A 22623-nucleotide genomic window follows, 5' to 3' on the forward strand; every position below is an offset into this window, starting at 1 on the left:
CTTATAGGTTCTAACTTTTAAAATAATTTTTTTTGTTTGCCTTTTTGAAGTTGAAAATGAAAACTTATTATGTCCAGACACTATTTGCAGCTTTTAGATACAAATGAGGAAAAGGTGTTCAATGTTTCTCTTAAGGATACAGAATTAACAATTACAGGCTGAAAGCAAGCAAAGTGAACTTGATAATTGATTGAAATAAATCTGCTTGAAGTCTGTTCATGACTGCTGAAGTATGTGTATGTTACCATCTAACCTCTAAGGTCATGAAAGATTCCGCTATTGTTGCACAGAAACAGGAGATTCAGCAACCTCTTATCTTTGTCACAATTACTGTCAGAAGCGTGTTAGTAGGTAGTGCTATGTTTTGATCCAGCAAATACAGAAAATGATGTTGTGGACTTGTCTTCTACTGCTAATATTGTAATTTTTTGCGTACACCAATCACATCTCCCCTCCATATTGCCAGAGTTGTCTGTTCCAGCCAAGAACAGCACTTAGATAGTTCTAGAAGTGCCACAACTGCTCTTTAATTGCTGCTCAAACTGGGTTGTCCCTCATGTTCCCACCCCTTGCTGTGAGAGCTAATAGGGTTTTTTGTTGTTGTTTGTTTTCCCATTCCTAGTTTTGGAATTGTAGATTTGTTTCTGTTAGCAAGAAGACTGATTGTTGCTTAGCAAAGAAGTCTGTGAGATTGCTTCTGAATCTGTTTTAACCAAGTTTGAAAAAATATCATTGTTGAAGATGAGGCAGTTGATAGATGGTGTGAATCTGTAAAAGAAGGATTAAAAAAAAAAAAGAAAAGACTGGACACTAATCAAGAAAATTGTGAAGATACAGTCACATCGATAACACTGCTAAGAGGTAGAATATGGTAGTGCTTTAGCCTGTAGAAGCTGCCTGTGATCTAAGGGGACTTGCTTATGAGCACATGGTCCATATACTGAAGTTGTATATTTTAGAATTCTTTATATTTTGTTATGTATTCAGACATATCCATTCTTCTAGGAAAGATATTAGATAAGGTGGATTTCCTCAGTTATATGATATTTCCAAATTGATTTACCTTCTCACTTTCAAGTTTCTCCTATTTTTTAAATAATTTAATTAATATTTTTAATGGCGTCTGAAAGGCTTACTCATTTATTATTTCCCTACCAGGAACTGTTTGAAGCATTTGAGTGCACCCAGAACAAGCACATCACAGATGGGAAAAGAAGAGATGGTTGTTCTCACAGATTCAGTTTGGATGTTGTGTCAGCTCTCCGGAAGCTTTTGCTGCGGGCTCCCCAGAGGGCAAAAGCCCTGCTGGAGTTCTTTCAGGAGGAAGGAAGCACACAGAGCTCCTCGCTCCAGCAGTATTGCTCTCTACAAAACATCTTTGTTGAGTTTCTTCATGATTCCTTGAAATCTCTGCAGAGGCTTCCGTGCAGTTCTGAGATGTCAGCAGAACTAGATCAAAGAGAACTAGTAGATACAATTTATGCTGCTCTTAATATAGTGACTTTTGAGGTGGAGCAACAGGCAGATGAAGTACAACACCTATTCATGGAGCTCCTGGATGTGTGCTGGGCCGAGGGAAGCCCACTGAGGGAGGAGAAGCTACTAAGCTGTATGCTGAGGAAACAGAACTATGGCGTGTTAAGTCTGTATAGCAGTATTCTCATAGAAAGAATAAGAGAAAAATATTTGGTGTCAAAGTCAATGCAAAAAGGTTTGTTTGTCTTTTTGCTTTAATTTCTGCTTAACAAAGCATTTGAGACATTAAACAAGCAAGTTGTAAAGAAATCAGGCAGTGTTCTTGCTTAAGGTGTCTTAATAGAGTCATGTAAAAGGTGATGATAAAATGATTTAAAGCAAAGAATTGGCATAGAAGCCCCAGGGCTCTCCCTATATTTCTGCAGTCAATGCTGCTTTATTTTGTGAGGACTTCTTTTACCACCCTTTCTTCTGCTTTATTTTAATTTAATCTGCTCAGTATTTCTCCTGCTGAAGATGTTGCTTGTAGCTAGAAAGTTGACTCTTTATATAAAGAGGTTATCTGTGTTGGAAGATGTTCTATTGCAAGTCAATAACAGTTCAGTTACCTCAGTAAACCCCAAATGTTCAAACCCCTTAGTAATGGAAAACGAAACTTCTAAAAGTATGAGGATATATAGAGTGGCCTAATAGCCCAGCTGGAAAGAAGATGCATTTTGATTACCTGCTCACTTGCCAGAGCCCAACTGTTGTTTTTGTATCAGCTATAACGTCACAGCTTCTGTCTAGCTCCCTATGTCTGGTATATTTACTTGAGGATCTCAGTTGAAGCTGAATGACAGGTGATGCCCATGCTCTTGTCAGGAAAGTGGCAGGTGAGCATGCAAGGAGGGAAAAGCTAGACTGCCTACCCCCTACAATGAGGTGTAAACCAGTGGGGTTTGTGTCCTCTTTGTTCCCTTCACTCAGGCATTGCTGAAGGGAAGTTCAGGCTAGTGTGGTGTGGCAGACTGGCATTTCTCATGATAACAACAGTTAGTGCTTCCACATGAGGGAAGAAAAATGGAGGTATGGATACTTTCACACTCACCGAGTGTAGATCACTTCTGACTTTGCATAGATCTGAGAAATTCCTGTGCTGAGCAAGTCTTTGCTAAGGCCCTGCATAGCAGCATAGTGTCTCAGAGCGCAAGTGACAATTCATGCAACAGGTAAGAAGCATACAACTAGAGAAAGAAAGGCAGTATGACCTGAACTAATGCAAACCTCCTGTGTGCTGAGTAGGCTCTTGCTGTGTTAATGACTGCGTACATTTTCCTAGTTTCCTACCTGACTTGTTTAGTTTCTGTGAGATTTCTCTGGCTCACTATAATATCTGAGAGTCTTTTAACTGTTAACATGTAACAGCTGGTAAACATTGGAGAAAATGTTGAGTGTTTCCCAGTTTAATTTAACGGCAGTTATGCTGCTTTCAAAGGCCTTCCTCTGTACTAGAAGGAAATGTTGTTGTGATGGTTTGTAGGTTTATCTGAGCAGCTGGATACAGAAAGAGCCGTGATGAGTTTGTTCTCAGATCCTGAAGAGACTTCTTGGAAGACAGCCTATTTCTACTGCTTGAGCAGCAACAAGCACTTTCTGGAACAGATTCTGGTATGGCCATAAAATCATTAAGTGGGAAAATCAGGGTGGCTAAAGCCAGTCTCTGTATTGAGTATATCTTGGTGGTGCACAGAAACATTTTGTATTCAAATAGTGTTTACTAGGGGTCATAACTTACAGGAACAAGAAGGTTAACTGGTGATAACTCCCCTGCTTTTAGCTGTGTGATGAACTCAAAATACTCAGTAAGATTTTTAGAAAAGCTTATCTACATGCAGACTGAAGATTGGATCTTCAGGCTTTGATAAGTGCTGTGTTCTGCTTATAATTTTGTTGGATATGCCACTTGATTTACCCCATGACCTTGAACTCATTGCTTTTCTTATTCTGGTAGACTTGGGCAAGTGAGACTAGTTTGCATGGTGAAATTTATGTTTTAAAGAGCTTGAAAACCTGGTGAAAAATACTCGTGTATGAAATAAATTATTTGAATGTATTTTCATGGATAAAAGAAAATGAATACAGGTAGGTGGTAGCTGTTAAAGTTCAAGTTTTTAAGGCTGAATGTATTTCCACTTCTAAGTAACATGCTCATTCAAGTTTATTATGTAATGCTCTTGACAGAGACATGATCAGTATAGAGAATGTAAAGGTAATGTACTGAGGGAGTATGAGTTGGCTCTGTAGTAAGCATTTGAAATTATTTTTTTTTCCTTGTGAGAGTTTTACTGAAGTGTAAACAGATTGCATGGAAAATACAAGTTTAGGGACATTCCAGATGTGGAACTTCACTATTTTAGTGAAGTGAAATAATACTGAAATGGCTGCTGGCTTACATAACCTGACAGGCATTATGGGCCTCTGCATTTTGGAAAGATAAATGCTACTTCATTTTGTTTTGTAGGTGACTGCATTAACTTTACTAAAAAGAGAAGACTACTCAGGCCTGAACAACTTACTGAGGAGAGAATTCAACCCCCTTAGTCGCCTGTTGGTATTGCTAGGATGGACACACTGTCAGAGTGTGGAATCAGCAAAAGCATTGCTGTGGACTCTTCACAAAACTCGGGTAAATCAGCAGAAAGCAAGTAGCGGTATTGAAGTCTGAGTCCAGATAATTCAATTTGCTTGCAAATATGAAAATAATTAAAACGAGAGAGTTTCCAGTGAGAATGTTAATCTTTGTCCAAATGGAATTAAAAAAGCCAAGGTGTTACAGTTGAGTGGAGGTAACATTATTGAATGCTTGCCTTTGTTCTTACTCCTCAGCTTTGAAGGGATTATGATTGCCCAAGAGATTCTGAAAGTTTATCTTGCATAAGCTTTTCACCCTTTGCTGTTAACATGAGAAAGACAGCCGTGGTTGTTGATTGGTTTTGAAAAGAGCTGAGGGACATTTCATCCAGTGAATCATCCCTGGATAGTGACTAACTCTGGTCACAGCTAGCCTGAGTTCAGCAGCAGGGTAGCTGAATTTCCCACATCCAATTATATGATAAATGACAAGAGCTGTGACTGCAAGATCTGCCTTGTCTGGGGGGAGTTTTCATCTTTGAAGAAGAGAGAGAATTCTAACTCCAATGATGTCTGCCTGCAAGCAAGTGGCACGGAGAACAGAGGTGGGAATACAGAAAGCTCTGCGCTGCTGGGTCATTGGGACACATCTAGGCTGGGATTGCCTAAGGGAATTACCATCTATTGGTAATAGACTGAAGATCTATTGAATAGTTTCTGCAAAGTGAAAGTCTTAGATCTGATTTAACGGGCAGGTATCTGTGGTAGAAACACACGTGGTAAAGGAGAATAACTGTTTTGCTACTATTATCTGGTTTAATGCATGCTTAGTTCTAGAGGTTAGTGTCTTACACTGTTACTAGCAAGCATTAATTTGCATTTTGAAAGCTAACCTGGAAAAGGGGTGCGGCCACCTTTCCATGGTCTGTATGTGTGTCACATGGAGGCTGACTGTTTCTGATGCTTCAGAATAGCCCTTCCTTGCTGGCTTTGTAATAAAACTGTCAGTTTTCTGTACTTGAAAGTTACCATCTGGATAAAGAAGACTTATGAACATGCTGTATGCAATACAGGTTGGTTCTGCTGTAAAGGGGATTTGTTGTAAAGGGATTCTTTTATTTGTCTTTCCATGTAGGATCTGTGCAGTGATTTGGTACTGAAGGACTTCTGTGATGGGCTGTGGTCCCAGGTGGAAGTTTTTGAATGGTGCATACAGCAAAACAGGTAGGACTTCTGACAAACTGTCTTGCCAAATCTGCCTATTAGTTAATTTATGTATGCTAGTAGAAACTGTGTTTTTTTTCTGTGAACCTTGGCTGATTGTCTCCTCGTGATTGTATATGACAAGCTCTTGAAACTGCTTCATGGGCAATGCTGATTGTTTTTCTTTTTGATCACAGTAGTTTGGTTGAATGGGAAGTAGAGTGGGAGATACGTTTCTAAACATATCTGAGAGACCTTAATCTGTTTATGCCACTTTTTTGTTTGTTCTCTCTTGCAGTATTACTATCCCAAGGAAAATTCTTTTGCAACACTTGCACAGTCTAGATTGCCACACCGCAATATACTCTCTTCATCATCTCACTAATCTTCTGGCACTGAATGAAGACGATGTTATTGAGCTGCTTCAGAAAGTTCCTGCTAGAGACCAACAGATGGAGGGTAAATGTGTAGGGTCATGAGAACACAAAACCACATGATCCATCAAGTATGTGCTGCTTACTGTTTACGCCGGGAAGAATCTGTTCTTTTGTCCTACTTCTGTAAATAAGGATGGTATTGCTTATCAGCTGTTTTGTGGAAGAATACTAGACAGTATGTGGAAATCATTTTGGAATCCTTTTGTGGAGTAAATTGTCTTCCAAGAAGGAATTGTGAGATCTTTTTAATCTCACAAGGACAGATCTCTTGAAAGAGATTTTTCGTAGTGGTAACAAGATTTTGCACATGCTCGTATGTGCTACTCATTGTAACTTACATACTTCATAATACCCTTAGCTATCTGTGCCCTTATTTTAAAATCAAAGGGTAAAGCCAAATTAAATTGGCAATATCTTATACAATAGCTAATATTAATGCTAATAGTAATATTAAGTTTTACCAAATTTACTTTAATATTAAAATCATCAGGCTTGCCTACAGGCTGTATTTGCATCCTTGTTGCCTCACTTATCTGTCTGTTCCAGTTTGGTGCCTAGAATACCTGAGTTTACTAAACATGTTAGTTCACTTAGAAGTGATTCCTTTGTACACTCTTTTGATTGCAGCTGATGACCAGGTACAGCTGCTATTTTAATGCTGTTTTCTGATAGCCTCTTAATAATGATACAGAAACTCAGTCTTCCTGTATGTGTTAGAACCTAAGAAGCTGCAATTTTTTTGTGCCTTATTCCTTCTATGGATGGGAATTTGTACCTGGGTAATTTCAACACGAGTTGTGTGGAAAGCTCTCAGGGATGGATCTTACACAGATATTCCCGTGAAAAGCACTTTTTCTCCCTCCAGTAATCACAGAATCATAGAATAGTTAGGGTTGGAATGGGCCTTAAGATCATCTAGTTGCAACCCTCCCTCCCATGAGAGGAGACACCTCACACTAAAGCATGCCATGAAAGGCTTTGTCCAACCTGGCCTTGAACACTGGCAGGAATGGAGCATTCACGACTTCCCTGGGCAACCCATTCCAGTGCCTCATCACCCTTACAGTAAAGAATTTCTTCCTTATATCGAATCTAAACCTCCCCTGTTTAAGTTTTAACCCATTATCCCTTGGCCTGTCACTACAGTCCCTAATGAGGAGTTCCTCCCCAGCATCACTAAAGGCCCCCTTCAGATACTGGAAGGCTGCTATGAGGTCTCCACGCAGCCTTCTCCAGGCTGAACAGCCCCTACTTTCTCAGCCTGTCTTCATATGGGAGGTGCTCCAGTCCCCTGATCATCCTTGTGGCCCTCCTCTGGACTTGTTCTAACAGTTCCATGTCTTTTTTATGTTGAGGACACCAGAACTGAACACAATATTCCGGATGAGGTCTCACGAGAGCATGGTGTTAAGATGTTGGCTTCCAGTCCTATTTTACAAGTTTTGTTGTTAAAATTATCATGACAGTTGTCTTGAACAGGCTTAAAAGATGTAATGATTGATATTCTATATACATCTCAGGACAGACCACTGTCCTGCTTTCTGAAATTAATTGTTTTATTGTTGCTGCTGATGAGGTTTTTTTAATTAGTTCTTACATTTTAATTATTTTCTGCTTATGTTCTGTCAAGACTCTTTCAAAAACAGGAAGAGGCAGTCCCATCATATCTTCTGGGAGCTGCATGACTATAGCAAAAGAACTCTAGCTGTGGTTTCTTTTCTATTTTCATATCACTTTAATTTACGGAACTAGTTAATGGAAGACAAGTCCTCCCTTTCTTTTCAGTCCAGTGATTATTGTAAAATTTAGATAATTTTATAAACACAGATTAATAGAATCTTCTTTAAAATAATCTAATTTGAATCTTAAGGGAAGGAGTCGTGAAATTTTTGTTTGTCTGACTTGGTAGTGTTAACAGACCTTTTTGTCCATTCACCCTAACTACTTCCTCTTCTTCCCTTTCTCTCTGACATATTTGACAGCTGCAGTAGTGAAACTGTAGTGGTATTGTAGACAGTTGTGTTCAGGCATCCTTCAGCTCAGTGTGTAACATTAGTGTTGATCACCCACGCTAATGAAAGAACTGATGGGCAGAAATTTCTTCATGATGGATAGAATTCAAGAATAAGGTATTAATATTTCTGGCATAGGAAAAGGAGTGCTTGTAGTTGAAGGATATCTCTTCATTATTGGTAAAGGGAAAAGGGATGGTTTAGACGTGGGTACTTGCACAGATTCATTGCATCCAAGTCTTTCCCCATGGGAGGCAAAAGTGTATTAAACTTGCATTAGATTACCTATGTGTATCTTATAATGTCTCTAGTTAGCTATTTGTCTTTTTAAGAGGACTGTATTTATTTGATCTCTGGCTTCACATACCTGAAAGCCTCTTAAGACACTGGTATTGAGAGCTTTTTGAGTGCTATGTATTAGTGTAAAGCTGCTGATGAATTGTGGCATTTCTGTGCCCATGTGGGTTCTGCAAAAGATCTGTAGAATCACAGAATAGTTAGGGTTGGAAAGACCTTAAGATCATCTAGTTCCAAACCCCCCGGCAATGGGCAGGGACACCTCACACTAAAGCATGCCACACAAGGCTTTGTCCAACCTGGCCTTGCACACTGGCAGAGATGGAGCATTCACAGCTTCCTCGGGCAACCCATTCCAGTGCCTCATCACCCTAACAGTAAAGAATTTCTTCCTTATGTCCAATCTAAACCTCCACTGTTTAAGTTTTAACCCATTACCCCTTGGCCTGTCACTACAGTCCCTAATGAATAGTCCCTCCCCAGCATCCCTATAGGCCCCCTGCAGATACTGGAAGGCTGCTATGAGGTCTCCATGCAGCTTTCTCTTCTCCAGGCTGAACAACCCCAACTTTCTCATCCTGTCTTCATATGGGAGGTGCTCCAGTCCCCTGATCATCCTCGTGGCCTCCTCTGGACTTGTTCCAACAGTTCCATGTCCTTTTTATGTTGAGGGCACCACAACTGCACACAATACTCCAGGTGAGGTCTCATGAGAACAGAGTAGAGGGGCAGGATCACCTCCTTTGACCTGCTGGTCACGTTTCTTTTGATGCAGCCCAGGATACGGTATGCAGCCCAGGATACTTAAATGTTTCTTCAGTTCTGTGCTGTCTACAGAATAGTTTCCACCACTGTCTTTGTTTAGAATTGCAGTGAGAGGGAATAATTGGTTTCAAACTGTTTGTGCTCTCAAGACTATAGTCTTGGCTGCTCTGTAGTTTTTAGAACAGTTCAGGCTGGTGCTTTTCTTTGAAATCAAGCTCACACCTTGTGGAGTACAATGCTGAAAGACTTCCTAGGTAATAACGTTCAGTCCCAGAGTTTGGGTGGGGATGTTATCAGTACATCAAACCAGTGCTTGGTTTAAAAAAACTTGGCTGCTGCTTCCCTTGCATGACAGTAGGCAGAGGGACAGTCCCCCTCTTGTACAAGAATATAGGATAGTGGATTCAAGCAACCTAATTTAACATTGGGGTTTCTGTTTAGCTTCGTTTGTTGTTTGTTGGGGGGTTTTAACCTTTGTATAGTAGTTAGATAATTCAGTTAAACTCAGCATAATAGAATATGTGACTCTACATTGCCTTCCTGGGTGAGGGTGATGATCACGTGACTTGTATGTAATTTGCAGCTCTGATGTTCTGTTGTACTGAAAGGGGATCATGTCTCTGGCATGTGATACCTTCTTTCCTCAAAAAAAAGGGGAAAGGAGGGTGTATAATACTTCTCTAAGTTGCCTTTATCATAAGTGTGTGAAGGAAACTGTGGGACGGTGCTTTTTGTTTAATCAATGGCCAGCCATTGCGCGTAGAATCAACCATGACTATTTATTAGTAGAAGTCCATAGAGTTGGTGGTATTCTGTGCTCACTGTGGTCAGTAAGCCAGTCTGCACTATCTTCCCTACTGATCTACTGTGTGATAGAACAAAAAATTCTTAAGATTCTGGAGACAGAATCTGTCCCTGTATTGTAAATATATCAGTGTAGCTTAATATGTACCTCTAATGAGACTCATCATGAGCAGAATTTGATCATTCTGTGCTATATCCAGCTCTCCAGCTCCTGTAACCCAAATTCACAGAAAATTTCCCTTTCAGAAAAAGTTCCAGACCTGACTTTTCTGTGCCTATCTATCTGTTGTGTTATGTTTCAAATGTTGTGAGGTAATGGTGAGAGAGGGCAAAGCTGGGATGGAGGTGCCATAGGGGAAGGAAGACTGGATATATCAATATCACTGTGTGGGAACTGCAGAAGAAAATTAACTTGTTTTCTTGTCTACCTGCTAACCCCTCACCACCTTTCCCTCCACAGCAGCAACATTCCCTAACACCCTGAGTCAGCAACGCAATCTGGCACTCTTTCGAGCATTTTGTGCCATGAAGTATGCTGTTTACGCTCTCTGTGTGAATTCACATAAGCATTCCAAGTGCAAAGATTGTGTACGCAGCCACCTTGGTGATATCCCTGAGGACAAAACTTCTGGAGAACCAGCAGGTGATTGGCCTCCTTTCTCAAGTTCAGTAGCTTGTGCTTTAACATTTGCTGGACTCTGAATTATTATTATTATTATTATTATTATTATTATTATTGGGATAATACTGCATCCTATGTACATACAGTGTTTTTATTCAATGGGCTGTGAGTGCTTTGCAAACAGGTATAATGGCATTTTTTTCAGATGCTGTTACTTGTAATAATAATAGATACAAATAAGCTCCTTGCCTTCTTCCAAAATATTCTAGATAACTCTATTAAAAATACAGTGCAAGAAGGTGATATTAGATATAGGATGGTAGTAGCAGGGGTGATTTTGTAACAGGTTATGATTTCCCAGAGCTAAAACAGATTTACTTACTAAAATGGGTGTAATCTGGGTTTGGACATTGTTGCAGGATGATATAATTGGCATTCCTAAAAGGGAAGAAGCACACTACAATTTAAAATGTAAAATGTAGGCCATGTATTTACTTAATCTGTGGAGCAATGATTGCCTGGAGCAAGGATTTTCTTAAAGGGCAGAGGCTGGAGGCAGGAACGGCTGAAAAATGTTGTAAATGTTCCTTATTTTTGTTTTCAATTTTACAGATTGCTCTTCAGTATTTCCTCAGTACCTTGAGAAGTGTCAGCAGTTCTTAAGGAGTGTTCCTGCTCCTCTGCGCCTGGAGGTTTTGGAGAACATTTTCTCCTTGCTTTTTGTTTCCTACAGTGATCTCCATACTGATACTCTTTTACCTGAAGACTATGCAGAAGATGATGATATTGAGAAAAAGAGTACTACTATGAGTGTAGAAGGCAGTGCTAGTCGGCATTCTTCCACCTCTGAAAGTCCACAGCGCCTAATAGAGGCTGAAAAGAAATCAGAGAGGCGTCTGCTGGCAGCTCAGACAGTTCACACAGGCCCCCAAGATCTTCGTGACTTCATGTTAGATGGCCAAAGCTGTGAAACCTCTAGGCTGAGTTACCTGGATCTGAAACACTTCGCCAGTGGTGCAACTGGATTTTTAGTGGATGATGTGGCCATGGATGCCTTCCTCACATTGCTTCTCAGCCATCTGGAAGAAATTCAGAGTTCTCTCCCATGGGACTCTAGTAATGTACTTCAGGAAGAGCTGGAGCTTGTAGAATGCTTGAATCTTTCTGCAACCAGAGATGCCTTTGGAAGTCGTGTGTTACAGTTTTCCAAATATCTTTCTGAAGCTCATTGGCGATACAAGGTGGTAATGAGTAACAGAAATGCAGGTAGGCTTCATATTTAACACTTGCTGATACATCCACACTGTTTAGTGTCCTGATTTAACCCCAGATGGCAACTAAGTACCACACAGCTGCTCACTCTGTACTAGCCACTAGGAAGAAAATCCCAGCTGAAACCAGGACATTGTTACAGCTGCCCAGGCAGTAGTCTGGATGAAATTCCCTGAGCACAGTTTGGCAGGTATAAGGAGAGTGATCTAGTTGGAGATTACCTCCTTCTTGCACCATTCTATGGTGGGAGTAATCTCTATTCTAATCAGAGATTTTGGGTTTTCTTTTCTGCCTCCCCTTTGTGGACACACTGCTTCAGTTTGTCTTTCTCCTGTTCCTTTGTTACAAGTTGTATTGACAGTGCAGTGATATGAGGGGACATGGTGGTGTGTGTGATAAAATGCAAGCCAGATAGACCCATTTCAATTGTGAAGTGTTGATTTAGCCTAGTCTGGAAGCATGTTAAGAGGAAGCTGGATTATTCTGGGATGCAGACCACTCCTCAGGAGTAGCTAGAACAATACACTCAGGAGCCTATTTCCCACCTTCTTGCTTATTGTCAGCCCTATGGCTATCAGATTTCTGCTGGTGCTTATTGTGTATCTTGGACCATGCAAAGTCTGTGTCCCAAGAAAGGCTGGGCAGTATGGACCTTGAATGTTTCAAATTTCCAAACTTGTGTTCAACTATTTCTCAAGTCCCCCCCTGTAAAGGAGGGGATGTGCTGGGACTTCTATTTGAGTAGGCAGCCCTCAGTATTTCTATCGGACAGGCAGCAGCTTTCAGTGGGATTCTGTACATTTGAGTCCTTACTTTTGGCAAATGATGACAATTATCTGGTGAACATCTTTCAGGGACCAGTGGCTTTTATTGACACTGCATATCTCTTGGATTTTTTTTTGTTTCAAGTGCTGACACCTCCATTACTTGCCTACTTCCAGAACTATTGACTGAGTCAGGGTTCACTCCACCATGTATTAAAAAAAAAACCCAGTTATTTCATCAAAACCTTAATGACAAATCAAACTCTCTTTTACTATTTTAATTCTTATTCATTTTATCCTGTTTCTAGCCACTTGTGTACTTGGGATATACCTATTTTTCTGTATAGTTAGAATCACAGAATAATTTAGGTTGGAAAAAACCCTTAGTACTCATCAGGGATGTGTAGAAGGTATAATACATTCCAAGCAATGTTGGATGTGGAGGTGAAAACTGAATTGCATCAAAATTACTTTAAGGTGCTAGTTTAAACTTCATTGCAAAAGAGCTCTTAGCTGAGATTAACTGTGTTCCCTTTGGAGATTTGCCATCATAGCTCTACCTTTGTAAATTTGCTAATTGATTCTGTAATTTAGACAAATAACTGGTGATTGCCTGTCCAGCTATTTGGTAATGTTTTGCTTAAATGTCTCACAGAACATCACCTTGCAGCTTCCAGGAGATACTGTTCTTTAATCAGGTGCTCCAGCTTTAAGAAACGAAGTAGATCTCAAAGGTACAAGACAGGTGGGTTGAAAAAGTGACTTGGAGGAGGCCTCTCTGAAATGTGTGTAATTTTGCTAAGCTCATGCAAAATTTGCTGAGCTCATGGGTTGAATACAATTATATTTAATAACTAAGGGTAGAGAACTAGATTTATTTCCTTTAGTTTTCGAACCAATTTGAAATGTCTCAGTCAAGTTCCACTTGGATTGAGGTTGTTTTCCTAAAGTTCACCTACACAACTAAAAGATAATTAATTTTAAAATCAGGTTAGAAAATAATTTATTTCATACGTAGTCTGATTTGAGGGCAGGGGAGAACTTTGCAACCACAGGATGATTCTTCCCTTTCTCCCTTGTATCCAATGACTGTTTGGTATATTTTCATCCCTATCACAGTAGAATCTAGGATGTGAATCTACAGAAATCTGTGGCTTAAATTGACAGCCTCAGGAGGAGGTTGGGTTCCTTACTCTTTTTCAATTTAGCCTTTAAAAGGTACATCTGGTTTTGGACTGGGATGTTCCAAAATAAGAAACTTTAAAGTATCTCATGAGTCACTGATAGGTCACCCTAACAGTTTGTTGCCTAATACTTTTTTCAAATCAGGAGGTTTTGCATTTGTCATAGACATCAGTGATGGCTCATTGTGAGACACTCTTGAAGGTCTCTTCTGGTTGTCTGACCTGTTATTTGCAGTAAGTTTTAATTACCTTGTCTAGAAAAAGTGCCTTTAATATACCGGTTTTTATTTGTTTCTATTTTAGATGGGAAAGAAGGAACTTCCAGTCCATCCTTAGAAAGTACAAGTAGTGACCTAAGCACCAGTACTTCAGGTATTAAGCCACAAAAGTAGTATTTTTTTGTCTTGTCAATGTGCATGATGAAGTATTTGCTTGATTAGTTGATGTGAATTACTGCTTATGTAGAACAGGATTAGAACTCTTCACTTCTCAGAGCTCCCATTTTTGGGCTGACTTTTTTTTAATTAAATTAATATATGTTTTCTGGAATAAGCAAATTAGATTTTTCTAGATATTTTTGGCTTGCAGGAAACAGTATGTAATGCAGTGAGATGCAACAGTCAAAAAAGCTAACAGACTGTTAGTCATGTAATCTAAAACATTCTTAGCCATGTTAAATTGATTTAAGTCCAGTTGTTAAGACTTCCCCCTTCATCCATATTGAACCAGTGCCCTAGCATTGTATGCATATTATGTAGCTGCTAAACAGTGTTATATTTGAATGAGATCCAGATTGAAAGTTCTGACCAAATAGTGAAATATTGCAAGAATTTATAACAAGATATTTATGTTGATCTCTACCCTAAAGCTTCTTGCAACTCTGCTCATATATCTTTGTGTTAAATATATGAAGTATCTGATATTTGGCTGTTATCTGGTGAAATGCTTTTTTTCATAATAGTATACTGATTACTTCTGTTGTCTTGCAGAGGGAAGCACCAGTAATGTGTCTGGCTCAAGTGATTTGGAAAGCAGAGTGAGACCACAGCAGCAAAACCCCCTAATTCCTATGATGCTTTCCCCACCAGAATCACTGTTAGTGTCTTGTGTTTTGAGAGGAAACTTCGTAGAAGCCCATCAGGTAAAGGAGTTGCATGTATTTTGTGCAATTAAAAATGTAATTTGCTGTTGATGTTTGTGGTTGTGATAGCTGACGAAATTCCTGCTTCTTTTGTATTAGGTAGCATAGGGCTGAAACGTCTGCATTCCAAGTGAAAGGGTCATTTCAGAAGTAAAGTGAAAGAACAAAAATATTCAAACCCAAGATCCCAAGAATTCTGGGGTGGTTTTTTTTTCCTTGTTATATAAAAATGTTATCTCTAAGCCTGGGTTCTCAAAGTATGAAAATGTTTGAGAGCTGGTCACGCTTAGTGTTTCAGCGGAGTGAAGATCATAAAGAGCTCATGTGAAGTCTCATGAGGAAGCAGCATCTGAACTGCTTACTTTAGTCAGTGAATAAAACCCATGATGCTGCCAGTTTTAAGCTTGTGAGGAACATGGAAAGGGATTCCTTACCCAAAGCAGAGCCAAAGTGGTAATTAAATTTATTTGAAGGAGGTATGTTTTGAGGCTGAATTAATGGTACTGAAAACAGGCAGAAAAACTTGAAGTTGACAGTCCGCAGGTTCATAGTTCTTTGCTCCCTCACAGCCATGCATGCTTTTCTTAAAGAGACTTTTGGGCTGATGCTCTGAAAAAATATGTTGAGGTACACCAGTGGTTTGATCCTCTGCAAAAACCAGTGACCTGGCTGAGTTTGAGAGTGGTATCAGAGCAATTAGTATAATTTAGGCATTGCAGTAGCAGCAGGTTACTGTTCAACCCATTAGTTCTGTTTGACATCAAGCATGCCACTTAATCTCTGCTTACAGGGCCAAAAGAAGAATTTTGTTTTGCTTTGTTACTTTGAATTTCAGTATCACTGATGATGAATTCAAGCTTGGTTTGTGTTCTGTTGTTGTTTTGATAATATGAGCTTGCACAGCTGTGCTTATCTATTCTGTGTTAAATTTCTTGCTTAATTCCTTTCTGAATAAGAATTTGTTTAAAATGTTTACTTTGGAGGCCCAACTTGATAGGGTTTTTGTTTGTTTTGGTTGAGGTTTTTTTGTTGTTGTCTGTTGAAATCATGAAAGGTTATTCTGCAAGACATGGTTTAAGAAGATTAATTCAGCACTAGCCTTGCAACAAATAGAATCATAGAATAGTTAGGGTTGGAATGGACCTTAAGATCATCTAGTTCCAATCACCCTGCCATGGTCAGGGACACCTCACACTAAACCATATCACCATGTCATTTGTAATGTTGAGGACACCAGAATTGCACACAATACATAATAGCTGAGCTTTATAAAAATAGTTGCAAAATTTCTCTAAGGTCCTGTTTGTCAGGCACTTAAAACTCTAGAAAAAAACAGCAATTTCAGCCTGCTGTGTCTGGATTTTGTTTTTTTTTTTCCATTGAAGTATGTGTTTTATTTTATTCCTTTATCTCTTCCAAAAGCCCCCAAAGTTCTTTGACCTTTGAAAATTTCAGTTGACCTGCTCTGTAATTACATCTGTTGCTGTTTCTGAAAGGTGGCTTTGATGTTTAATCTGGATACTTCACCTTGCTATGGTGAATTGGTTTTCATGGAGCGCTACCAAGAGGCGGTACAAGAAATGGCAAGAGTGGAGCACAACATTGAGAATCAAGCGTCAGATGGCACTGGAGGCATCAGGAAACCTGGCAGTGGCCGTTCAACCCTGCAGGCTATTGGGAATGCAGCAGCAGCTGGTAAGGACTAGGGGGTTTGAGTTTTTTATCATAAAAGGCAAGGGAGAAGGAGAAGTAGAAAATAGGAGAAAGCAATTTGAAGATTGTCATAATGGGTGCAGCAGTTCTTCAGAAGAGTACATGGTGGTTCTTTGCATTGTGAAGACTGAATGCTGAAATTTGCTTTTGATGCCCAGTTTTATCCATTCTGCAGTAATTGGTCCATGATGCAGGCCACCTGTTGAATTATTTTCTGAAAGGATTAAGAGAATAATCATCTATGACAGGATCTGAGACACACAGCATATTTAGTCAGTGATTTTGTGTTTTACTGATGCATGTAGGTATGGTATTTTATTCCATCTCGGATGTTACTGATAAATTACTTGCAACTTCTGGAAGTCTTGCCCCTACTCTCCAAGAAAACTTCTGGATCAACAACATCCAGCTGGAGCATACTGATCCTCTGCGGGAAGTCCTGGAAGACCTCAGTCCTTCAGCAATGGCAGCATTTGACCTGGCTTGTACTCAGTGCCGTCTTTGGAAGACATGCAAACAGCTTTTGGAAACAGCAGAAAGAAGACTATACAACAGCCTTGAAACTCGGGGTAGGCTTTTGATTTTTGTGTTTATTAACTTGGGCCTGGGAGCAGAAAATGCCTATCTGTGAATGTCGTTTGTGCTAATGCCTGAGTCTTAACTAAATTTAATTTTGTAGTTTTTCTGTTAGTTTCTCCTTTTCCCACTCCTAACTTTTATTTTGTCCCCTTTTGCACAATAACTTTTCCAGGCCACCACCCTGACTTTGTTTCACTGTACTCTGAAGGTGTAAAGGGTTTTCCAGCAGTTCTCCAGCAAATAAGTAAAATCCTCAACTATTCCTGTGCATCTCAAGGGCAGTCCAAGCCAGGTAGTATGCTTTGCTGACAAGATACTCTGTTGAAATGTGTTCAAGTCCAGTTCTTGTCCTCTGTTGCAATGGAAACTTGAACCTTCAGGTTTTTAGCTTAAAACAAAAAAAGAGTGGGGGGGGCAAGACCCAAGCTCAATTCTGAATAAAAGGAAACATTTTGAATTTTGCAAACTAATTGTATTATAAAACAATTCTGTGGGGCTTTTTCTGTGCAAAAGTATTTCTGTCTTTGTTATAGTTGCTCTTTCTTTCTCTCTTTGTAGAGGTCTCAGATGAGAAAATAGGGAGTCATTTTCGATGCAGTATTGTTAACCTTCTGCAAGCTTGCTATCCTGCCTTGACTGAAGAAAGTATTACTAATGAAATAGTTTTATCACAAAATCTGGATCAAATCCTAAAAGCATTGACACATGTTGAACGTTCTGTAGGTGAGTTATTTGTGTGATCATGAAGACTGACAAATGGATCTAAACTTTTTTTGCCTGCCCAAGCAACTCTAAATCTAGTTGTAATGCTCTTTGACACATGCATAAGTAATTTTTTTTCAAATCATAAATGCAAAGTGTAAATTTTGTCTGTAATTCTTATATTCTGAGCACTTGTTTTCAGAGCTAAAATGGTGAACTTAACAGAGATGAAAGGACAATATTAATGAATACAATTGAGGCTATTATTTGTCCTGTTTTTCTTCAGTCCTAACAAGGAGTTCTTACAGAGTATTTTAACCTGACAGCTTATAGATAATTTACTGCTGCCTTTTTCTTTTATTTTCTTCTCAGTCTTCCTTTTTGGCATTTAATACTTACTTGAATCTTGGATGTGTGTCTGTTCTCTTAAACCAGACTCTAAAGGCAGCCTGCTTGGCACCTTGGTGGAGCAGGCCTCTCTCAAACCTGTGGAGCTGGAGAAGCACGTGGTTTGGAATCAATCACAGCTCCTGCTGAGAACTCTGGCCCAAATTGTCCAAATCACACCAGAGAGCAACATACAGACAGACTTTGTGAAGGCCTTCTTTGACTACATCACTAGACTGGCTGCTGTTTTATTACAAAGCCTGAATGCAGAGCTAGGTAAGAGATTTTTGCTGGAAGGTCTGAGCCTAGGTGAAGATACCCAGACACTGTAGTCTGGCCTGATTCTGGAAAGTAACTGTACAAAAATGGTTCCTTGCCAAACATGCCTACTACCTGTGCATGGTCACATCTTTTCATTCTGACTGATTATTGCACTGTTTTCAATTTTATTTCTTAACACCTAGGCCAGTCACAGCTAAGACAAAAATAGGTGGTGGCAATAGGAAAATGAGAACAGAAATGTTAACTACTGCTCAGATTCTGTATTTCAGTTAGACAAAACAAAGTCTTGACCTCCAAATATTCTGATCACTATTCTGCAAGGCAAGATTGATTCTTGCATCTAGTGGATCAGCACTTTTCAGCTCAGAGAGAAACAGTGCCCTGCTGCTCCACAGGGATAAGAAAAGATTGCGTAGAAGGCTATGCAGAGATAATTAGGCAGATCTTTTTTCAGATAATCAGCAGATGATGGTGATCCATGATAGAAAGGCACAACTGGCACATAAAGCTATCAGAAAAACAGAAAATTGAGTGTGCTAGGAGAGAAACCACTGGCCTAGGTTTTAAAGTTGACATTAATTGAGCTGCTCTGATGTAAAATACCACAGTACTGAATTCAGAGAATACATTCCTAGGAGAAAAGGGCAAAGATCTGTTTTCAGACATGCTGGTTCAGCTCAGATCACTATGATAACAACTGTAACTTTTGTATGGATATGGTTCAGTCCTTGTTGACTGACTGCCATAGCAAAAACAAGAAAAAAAAAAGCACAGTATTTGAGGGCTAAGTGAGTTTTGGGGAAATTTCATTATACTGGAAGATAAAGGGAAAAGGTAAACTTACTAGAATCTGTTCAGAGGTACTTGACATAACTCAGTAGTGGGTACAAAAGCTTTCCAGCAATACTGGCCAGGGTTTCACTCCTTTTGTAGAAGTAGCTGAACATCTGTGAGTTCCCTCTGCCTTTTTTCACTTTGACTTGACAGAGCATGGACTCACTAATCTACATCCAGAGTCTCCTTAGAAACCAATATATTGCATATTTTATGCCTCTTACCACAAATACATGTTTTGGTGAAAGTTTGAAATAGAGTTGGCTAAACTGTGAACCTAGATCTCGCTTAAAGGCGAAACAGTCTCCACTCTACCTGATTTAGTAATAGGTCTAGTAAAATGTGACCTAGTGGTGCCAAGTTTAAGGGCCTGTGATAATTACAAATGCATTGCAATTTACTCAGGATTTTACCACTGGTGTGAATGTGGACCTCTGTGAATTTAGTCAAAGAGGCTTCAGAACCAGGCTCTTAAAATTTGTGTTCATAAAATAAGACTTGTTTAATATATTCTGTTAACATGTTTGTATTATGATAAATGTTCTGATTTTTATTTTTTAAGATACATCTACAGAAGTGAAAGTAGCGAACCCTTTCATACTGTTACAGCAGAGTCCATCTCAGCTGCTCTCCCAGCTTGTGTTTGAGAAACAGGTTCAACCTGACAGGTTGGTGCTTTAAAGATTATATGCTTCTCTAGGTTATTTTGGCGTTGGTGACTTAAGACCTCAGCCAGGATTAAATTCTTCTCTGACTGCTTAGCACAGGTTATATAGCCAGCTATGTCCCACCAGCTAATCACTTAATGCTGCAAGGGTTGTGGTATAGGGAGGAGGTTCGTCAGTGGTTTCTCCATTGTATTTTTAAGAGCTGTTCTCTGTTGTGAAAAGAGAGTGCATTTATGTGGATTTTTTTTTTTAACTGAATGTGTGACAGTTCAGAGCAATGGACTTGAAACTTTGCAGTGTTATAAGATGTAATAGGCCAGTAGAGCTTACACAGATATAATAGATACAATAGACCAGCTTCTTATGAATACAGCAGTGCATGGCTCTTGCCTAGTCAGTAAGTAAACTGGATAATCTAAGGTATTTCCATCACAAATTACTAAATTAGGCTGGCATGGGAAGTGTCTGATTTGACAAAGAAGCTCTTAAAAAGATGAGCACTAACTGTGAACTTTAGTGTGGTACATTTAGGTAAAAGTGAATGTTTGAGGAATGGGTTCATTATCATTAATAGTATGGCAGCATAAGCTCTGAATTACCAGTATTGTGCTGTACGCATTTTTTTTTTTTATACTGAGTAAACATACAGGATATGTACTCTCCCACAGTGAAGAATATTAGGGAGCTTGTTCTTACAAAGTATTTGGAAGATTTATGAAAATATGTAATTGTAAAGTACCTTTTATGTGTTCTGAGTAAGATGTTTCCGTTTTCAATCCTGCAGGGTTTCATCTCTCTTGGCTAAAGAAGAGTTGAACTTGAATGTGCAGCAAGTTATTGTTAACTGTTGCTGTGAACCACTGTCATTATGCAGTGCAAGGCAAAACAGCCAGGCAAAGTCTCTTCTGGCAGACATCAACAACTTAGCACATCAGTGTGCCTGCCACTGCCTACCAGATGTTGAAATACCTGTTCTCCATTCTGCAGTGATCTCTGAGGATATCTCCATTCAGGCCCCATCCCCTGTGAATGACTTGAGCCAGCACACACTCACTGCCTCCTCCCTAGACTTCCTAAAGTCTCAATCAAAGCTGATGGCTACAGTGGCATGTCTAAGTGCATCTAATATACAGAAAATTCCCAAATCGAGTTTATCTTGGATGGAATTTCGGGGCAAAAGGGAGGTGCCCTTAGGTTTGGAGCAAATTTCCAGGGAGTGTGAGACATTGTTGAAGGAGTTTCCAATATTGGAACGATTTCTTCTTACTATGTTTGAGCCACTTCAGAATCAGCAAGAGGAAGGTTGCAGTTTGGCTGCCATCTTCTCTGGCAAGACATACATATCTCTGGTTCTCCTAGGACTGCATTCCACCACAGCCGTTAAGGTATTAATGGGAGTCTTTCAACAAGCTCTTGCTGCAAAGAACTGGGACAGAGCTCTGAAGGTCTTAGATCTGTACAGTCAGGACATGGAGGAGCTGGTCAGTGTGAAGGATGCTGTGCTGAGCTGTGCAACTGCTGAAGGTAAGAAAGATTGTCAGGCTTTTTTCTCTTTAGTTGTTTTTTGTTGTTTTTTTTATATATTTGTGAAGAATACAGCCTGGATCGAGAGGTGAAACTGAAGTAGTGGTCCTTGGGCAAACCCAAAGACAGAAGCAGATCACTTCCCTTCATTCTAAATTTGCTTTCTCTGATAGTGTAGTTTCAGTTTTGCAAATGTGCAAATCCTGACCAATTTAGCACAAGAAAACTGGAATGCATCTGTGGTGGTATTTTTATGTGGAGCGCTGAATACATGAGTAGACACTGATAATAGTACTGTTAATGGAGCATCTCTTACAGCAGTGTTATTGTCATACATGGATGATGTATTGTGTGAAAGCAGGTGCCTTTTGGAGTTTAGAGGTAGTAAATGTCTGTGCTAACTTGGGTTACTTCCTCTGAGAATCTGATGCTTGGAATGATCTATGCATCTTGCATAGATTTTTCAGCACTGTACTGTTTCTTTTGGTGATTTGATCCAGTGAGAATGAGGATTTTTTTTATTTGCCAAAATACAGAAACTGAGTTTCAAACTAGTGCTTTGTTTCTTGTACAGATAAGGATGGTTGGCAGTACTTATTCCCAGTGAAAAATGCAACATTGAGAAGTAGGTTGGCTCTGCGCTGTCTGGACAAATGGCCTCTTGATGCCTGCTTGGAAATCCTAGCTTATTGCATTTCTGATTTGGGCATAGCTGATGAACTGAAAGCCATTCTGCAGAGCAGGAAGAAAGAACTTCAGGTTTATCAGAAGGTACAAAGTTATTCTTCAAGTAACCAGTGAGATGAAATAGGTAGCAGGGAGCAAATACACTTCCCCTTTGAAAAAGTTGTAGCTCTTGGTTCTTTTTTCATTATAATAGCTTTTCAAGTGTTTCATCCAAAACAATTAATGTGTTTTCAGTGCTGCAATATCCAATTAACATTCTGCTCCCATTGCTCGTAACTCTCATATTAGCATCCAGGTCTGCAAACATGAATAGACATTAACATTTGTATGAGGCTGCTTTTTTTGCAAAATATTTGTTTTTCCATTCTATACAAATGCTGGAGTCTCTCAAAGCTTTCTGTGCTGATTCATCCTTTTATGAGCTTGAGAGGTGCAGATATACCTAGGCATGGTGTACAAGACTAGTGGTCCAATAAGTGTGTTTGTATTGTAGTCAGTTCCAGCTGCAGATTAGTGGACATACCCAAGTTCAGTCAGATACCAAACATCTAATCTTGCAAAACCCTTCCATTATAAGTGTGCTTTGTAGACTCATACATTTGAGAAACTTGTGTGGTCATTTTTGTAGTGCAAGTGCATTACAACATCCTAGAAAAG

At 39.5% G+C, this 22623-nt stretch overlaps 1 protein-coding gene across 1 annotated transcript in view; it reads left to right on the top strand.

Annotated features, from left to right (window-relative positions):
- Positions 1-22623, top strand: part of ZFYVE26 (zinc finger FYVE-type containing 26) — a 50113-nt gene that overhangs the window by 3887 nt on the left and 23603 nt on the right. The window contains exons 5-22 of the mRNA XM_031049012.2: positions 1159-1711; positions 2999-3126; positions 3980-4144; positions 5225-5313; positions 5591-5764; positions 10093-10250; positions 10842-11495; positions 12921-13010; positions 13753-13821; positions 14439-14590; positions 16087-16285; positions 16609-16872; positions 17055-17174; positions 17441-17605; positions 18020-18247; positions 19650-19755; positions 20540-21279; positions 21854-22050. Of these exons, the coding sequence (XP_030904872.2) occupies positions 1159-1711; positions 2999-3126; positions 3980-4144; positions 5225-5313; positions 5591-5764; positions 10093-10250; positions 10842-11495; positions 12921-13010; positions 13753-13821; positions 14439-14590; positions 16087-16285; positions 16609-16872; positions 17055-17174; positions 17441-17605; positions 18020-18247; positions 19650-19755; positions 20540-21279; positions 21854-22050 (4251 nt within the window). The remainder of the gene's footprint in view (positions 1-1158; positions 1712-2998; positions 3127-3979; positions 4145-5224; positions 5314-5590; positions 5765-10092; positions 10251-10841; positions 11496-12920; positions 13011-13752; positions 13822-14438; positions 14591-16086; positions 16286-16608; positions 16873-17054; positions 17175-17440; positions 17606-18019; positions 18248-19649; positions 19756-20539; positions 21280-21853; positions 22051-22623) is intronic.

The sequence above is a fragment of the Melopsittacus undulatus genome, chromosome 4, assembly GCF_012275295.1.
Source record: "Melopsittacus undulatus isolate bMelUnd1 chromosome 4, bMelUnd1.mat.Z, whole genome shotgun sequence".
Classification (NCBI taxonomy): domain Eukaryota; kingdom Metazoa; phylum Chordata; class Aves; order Psittaciformes; family Psittaculidae; genus Melopsittacus; species Melopsittacus undulatus.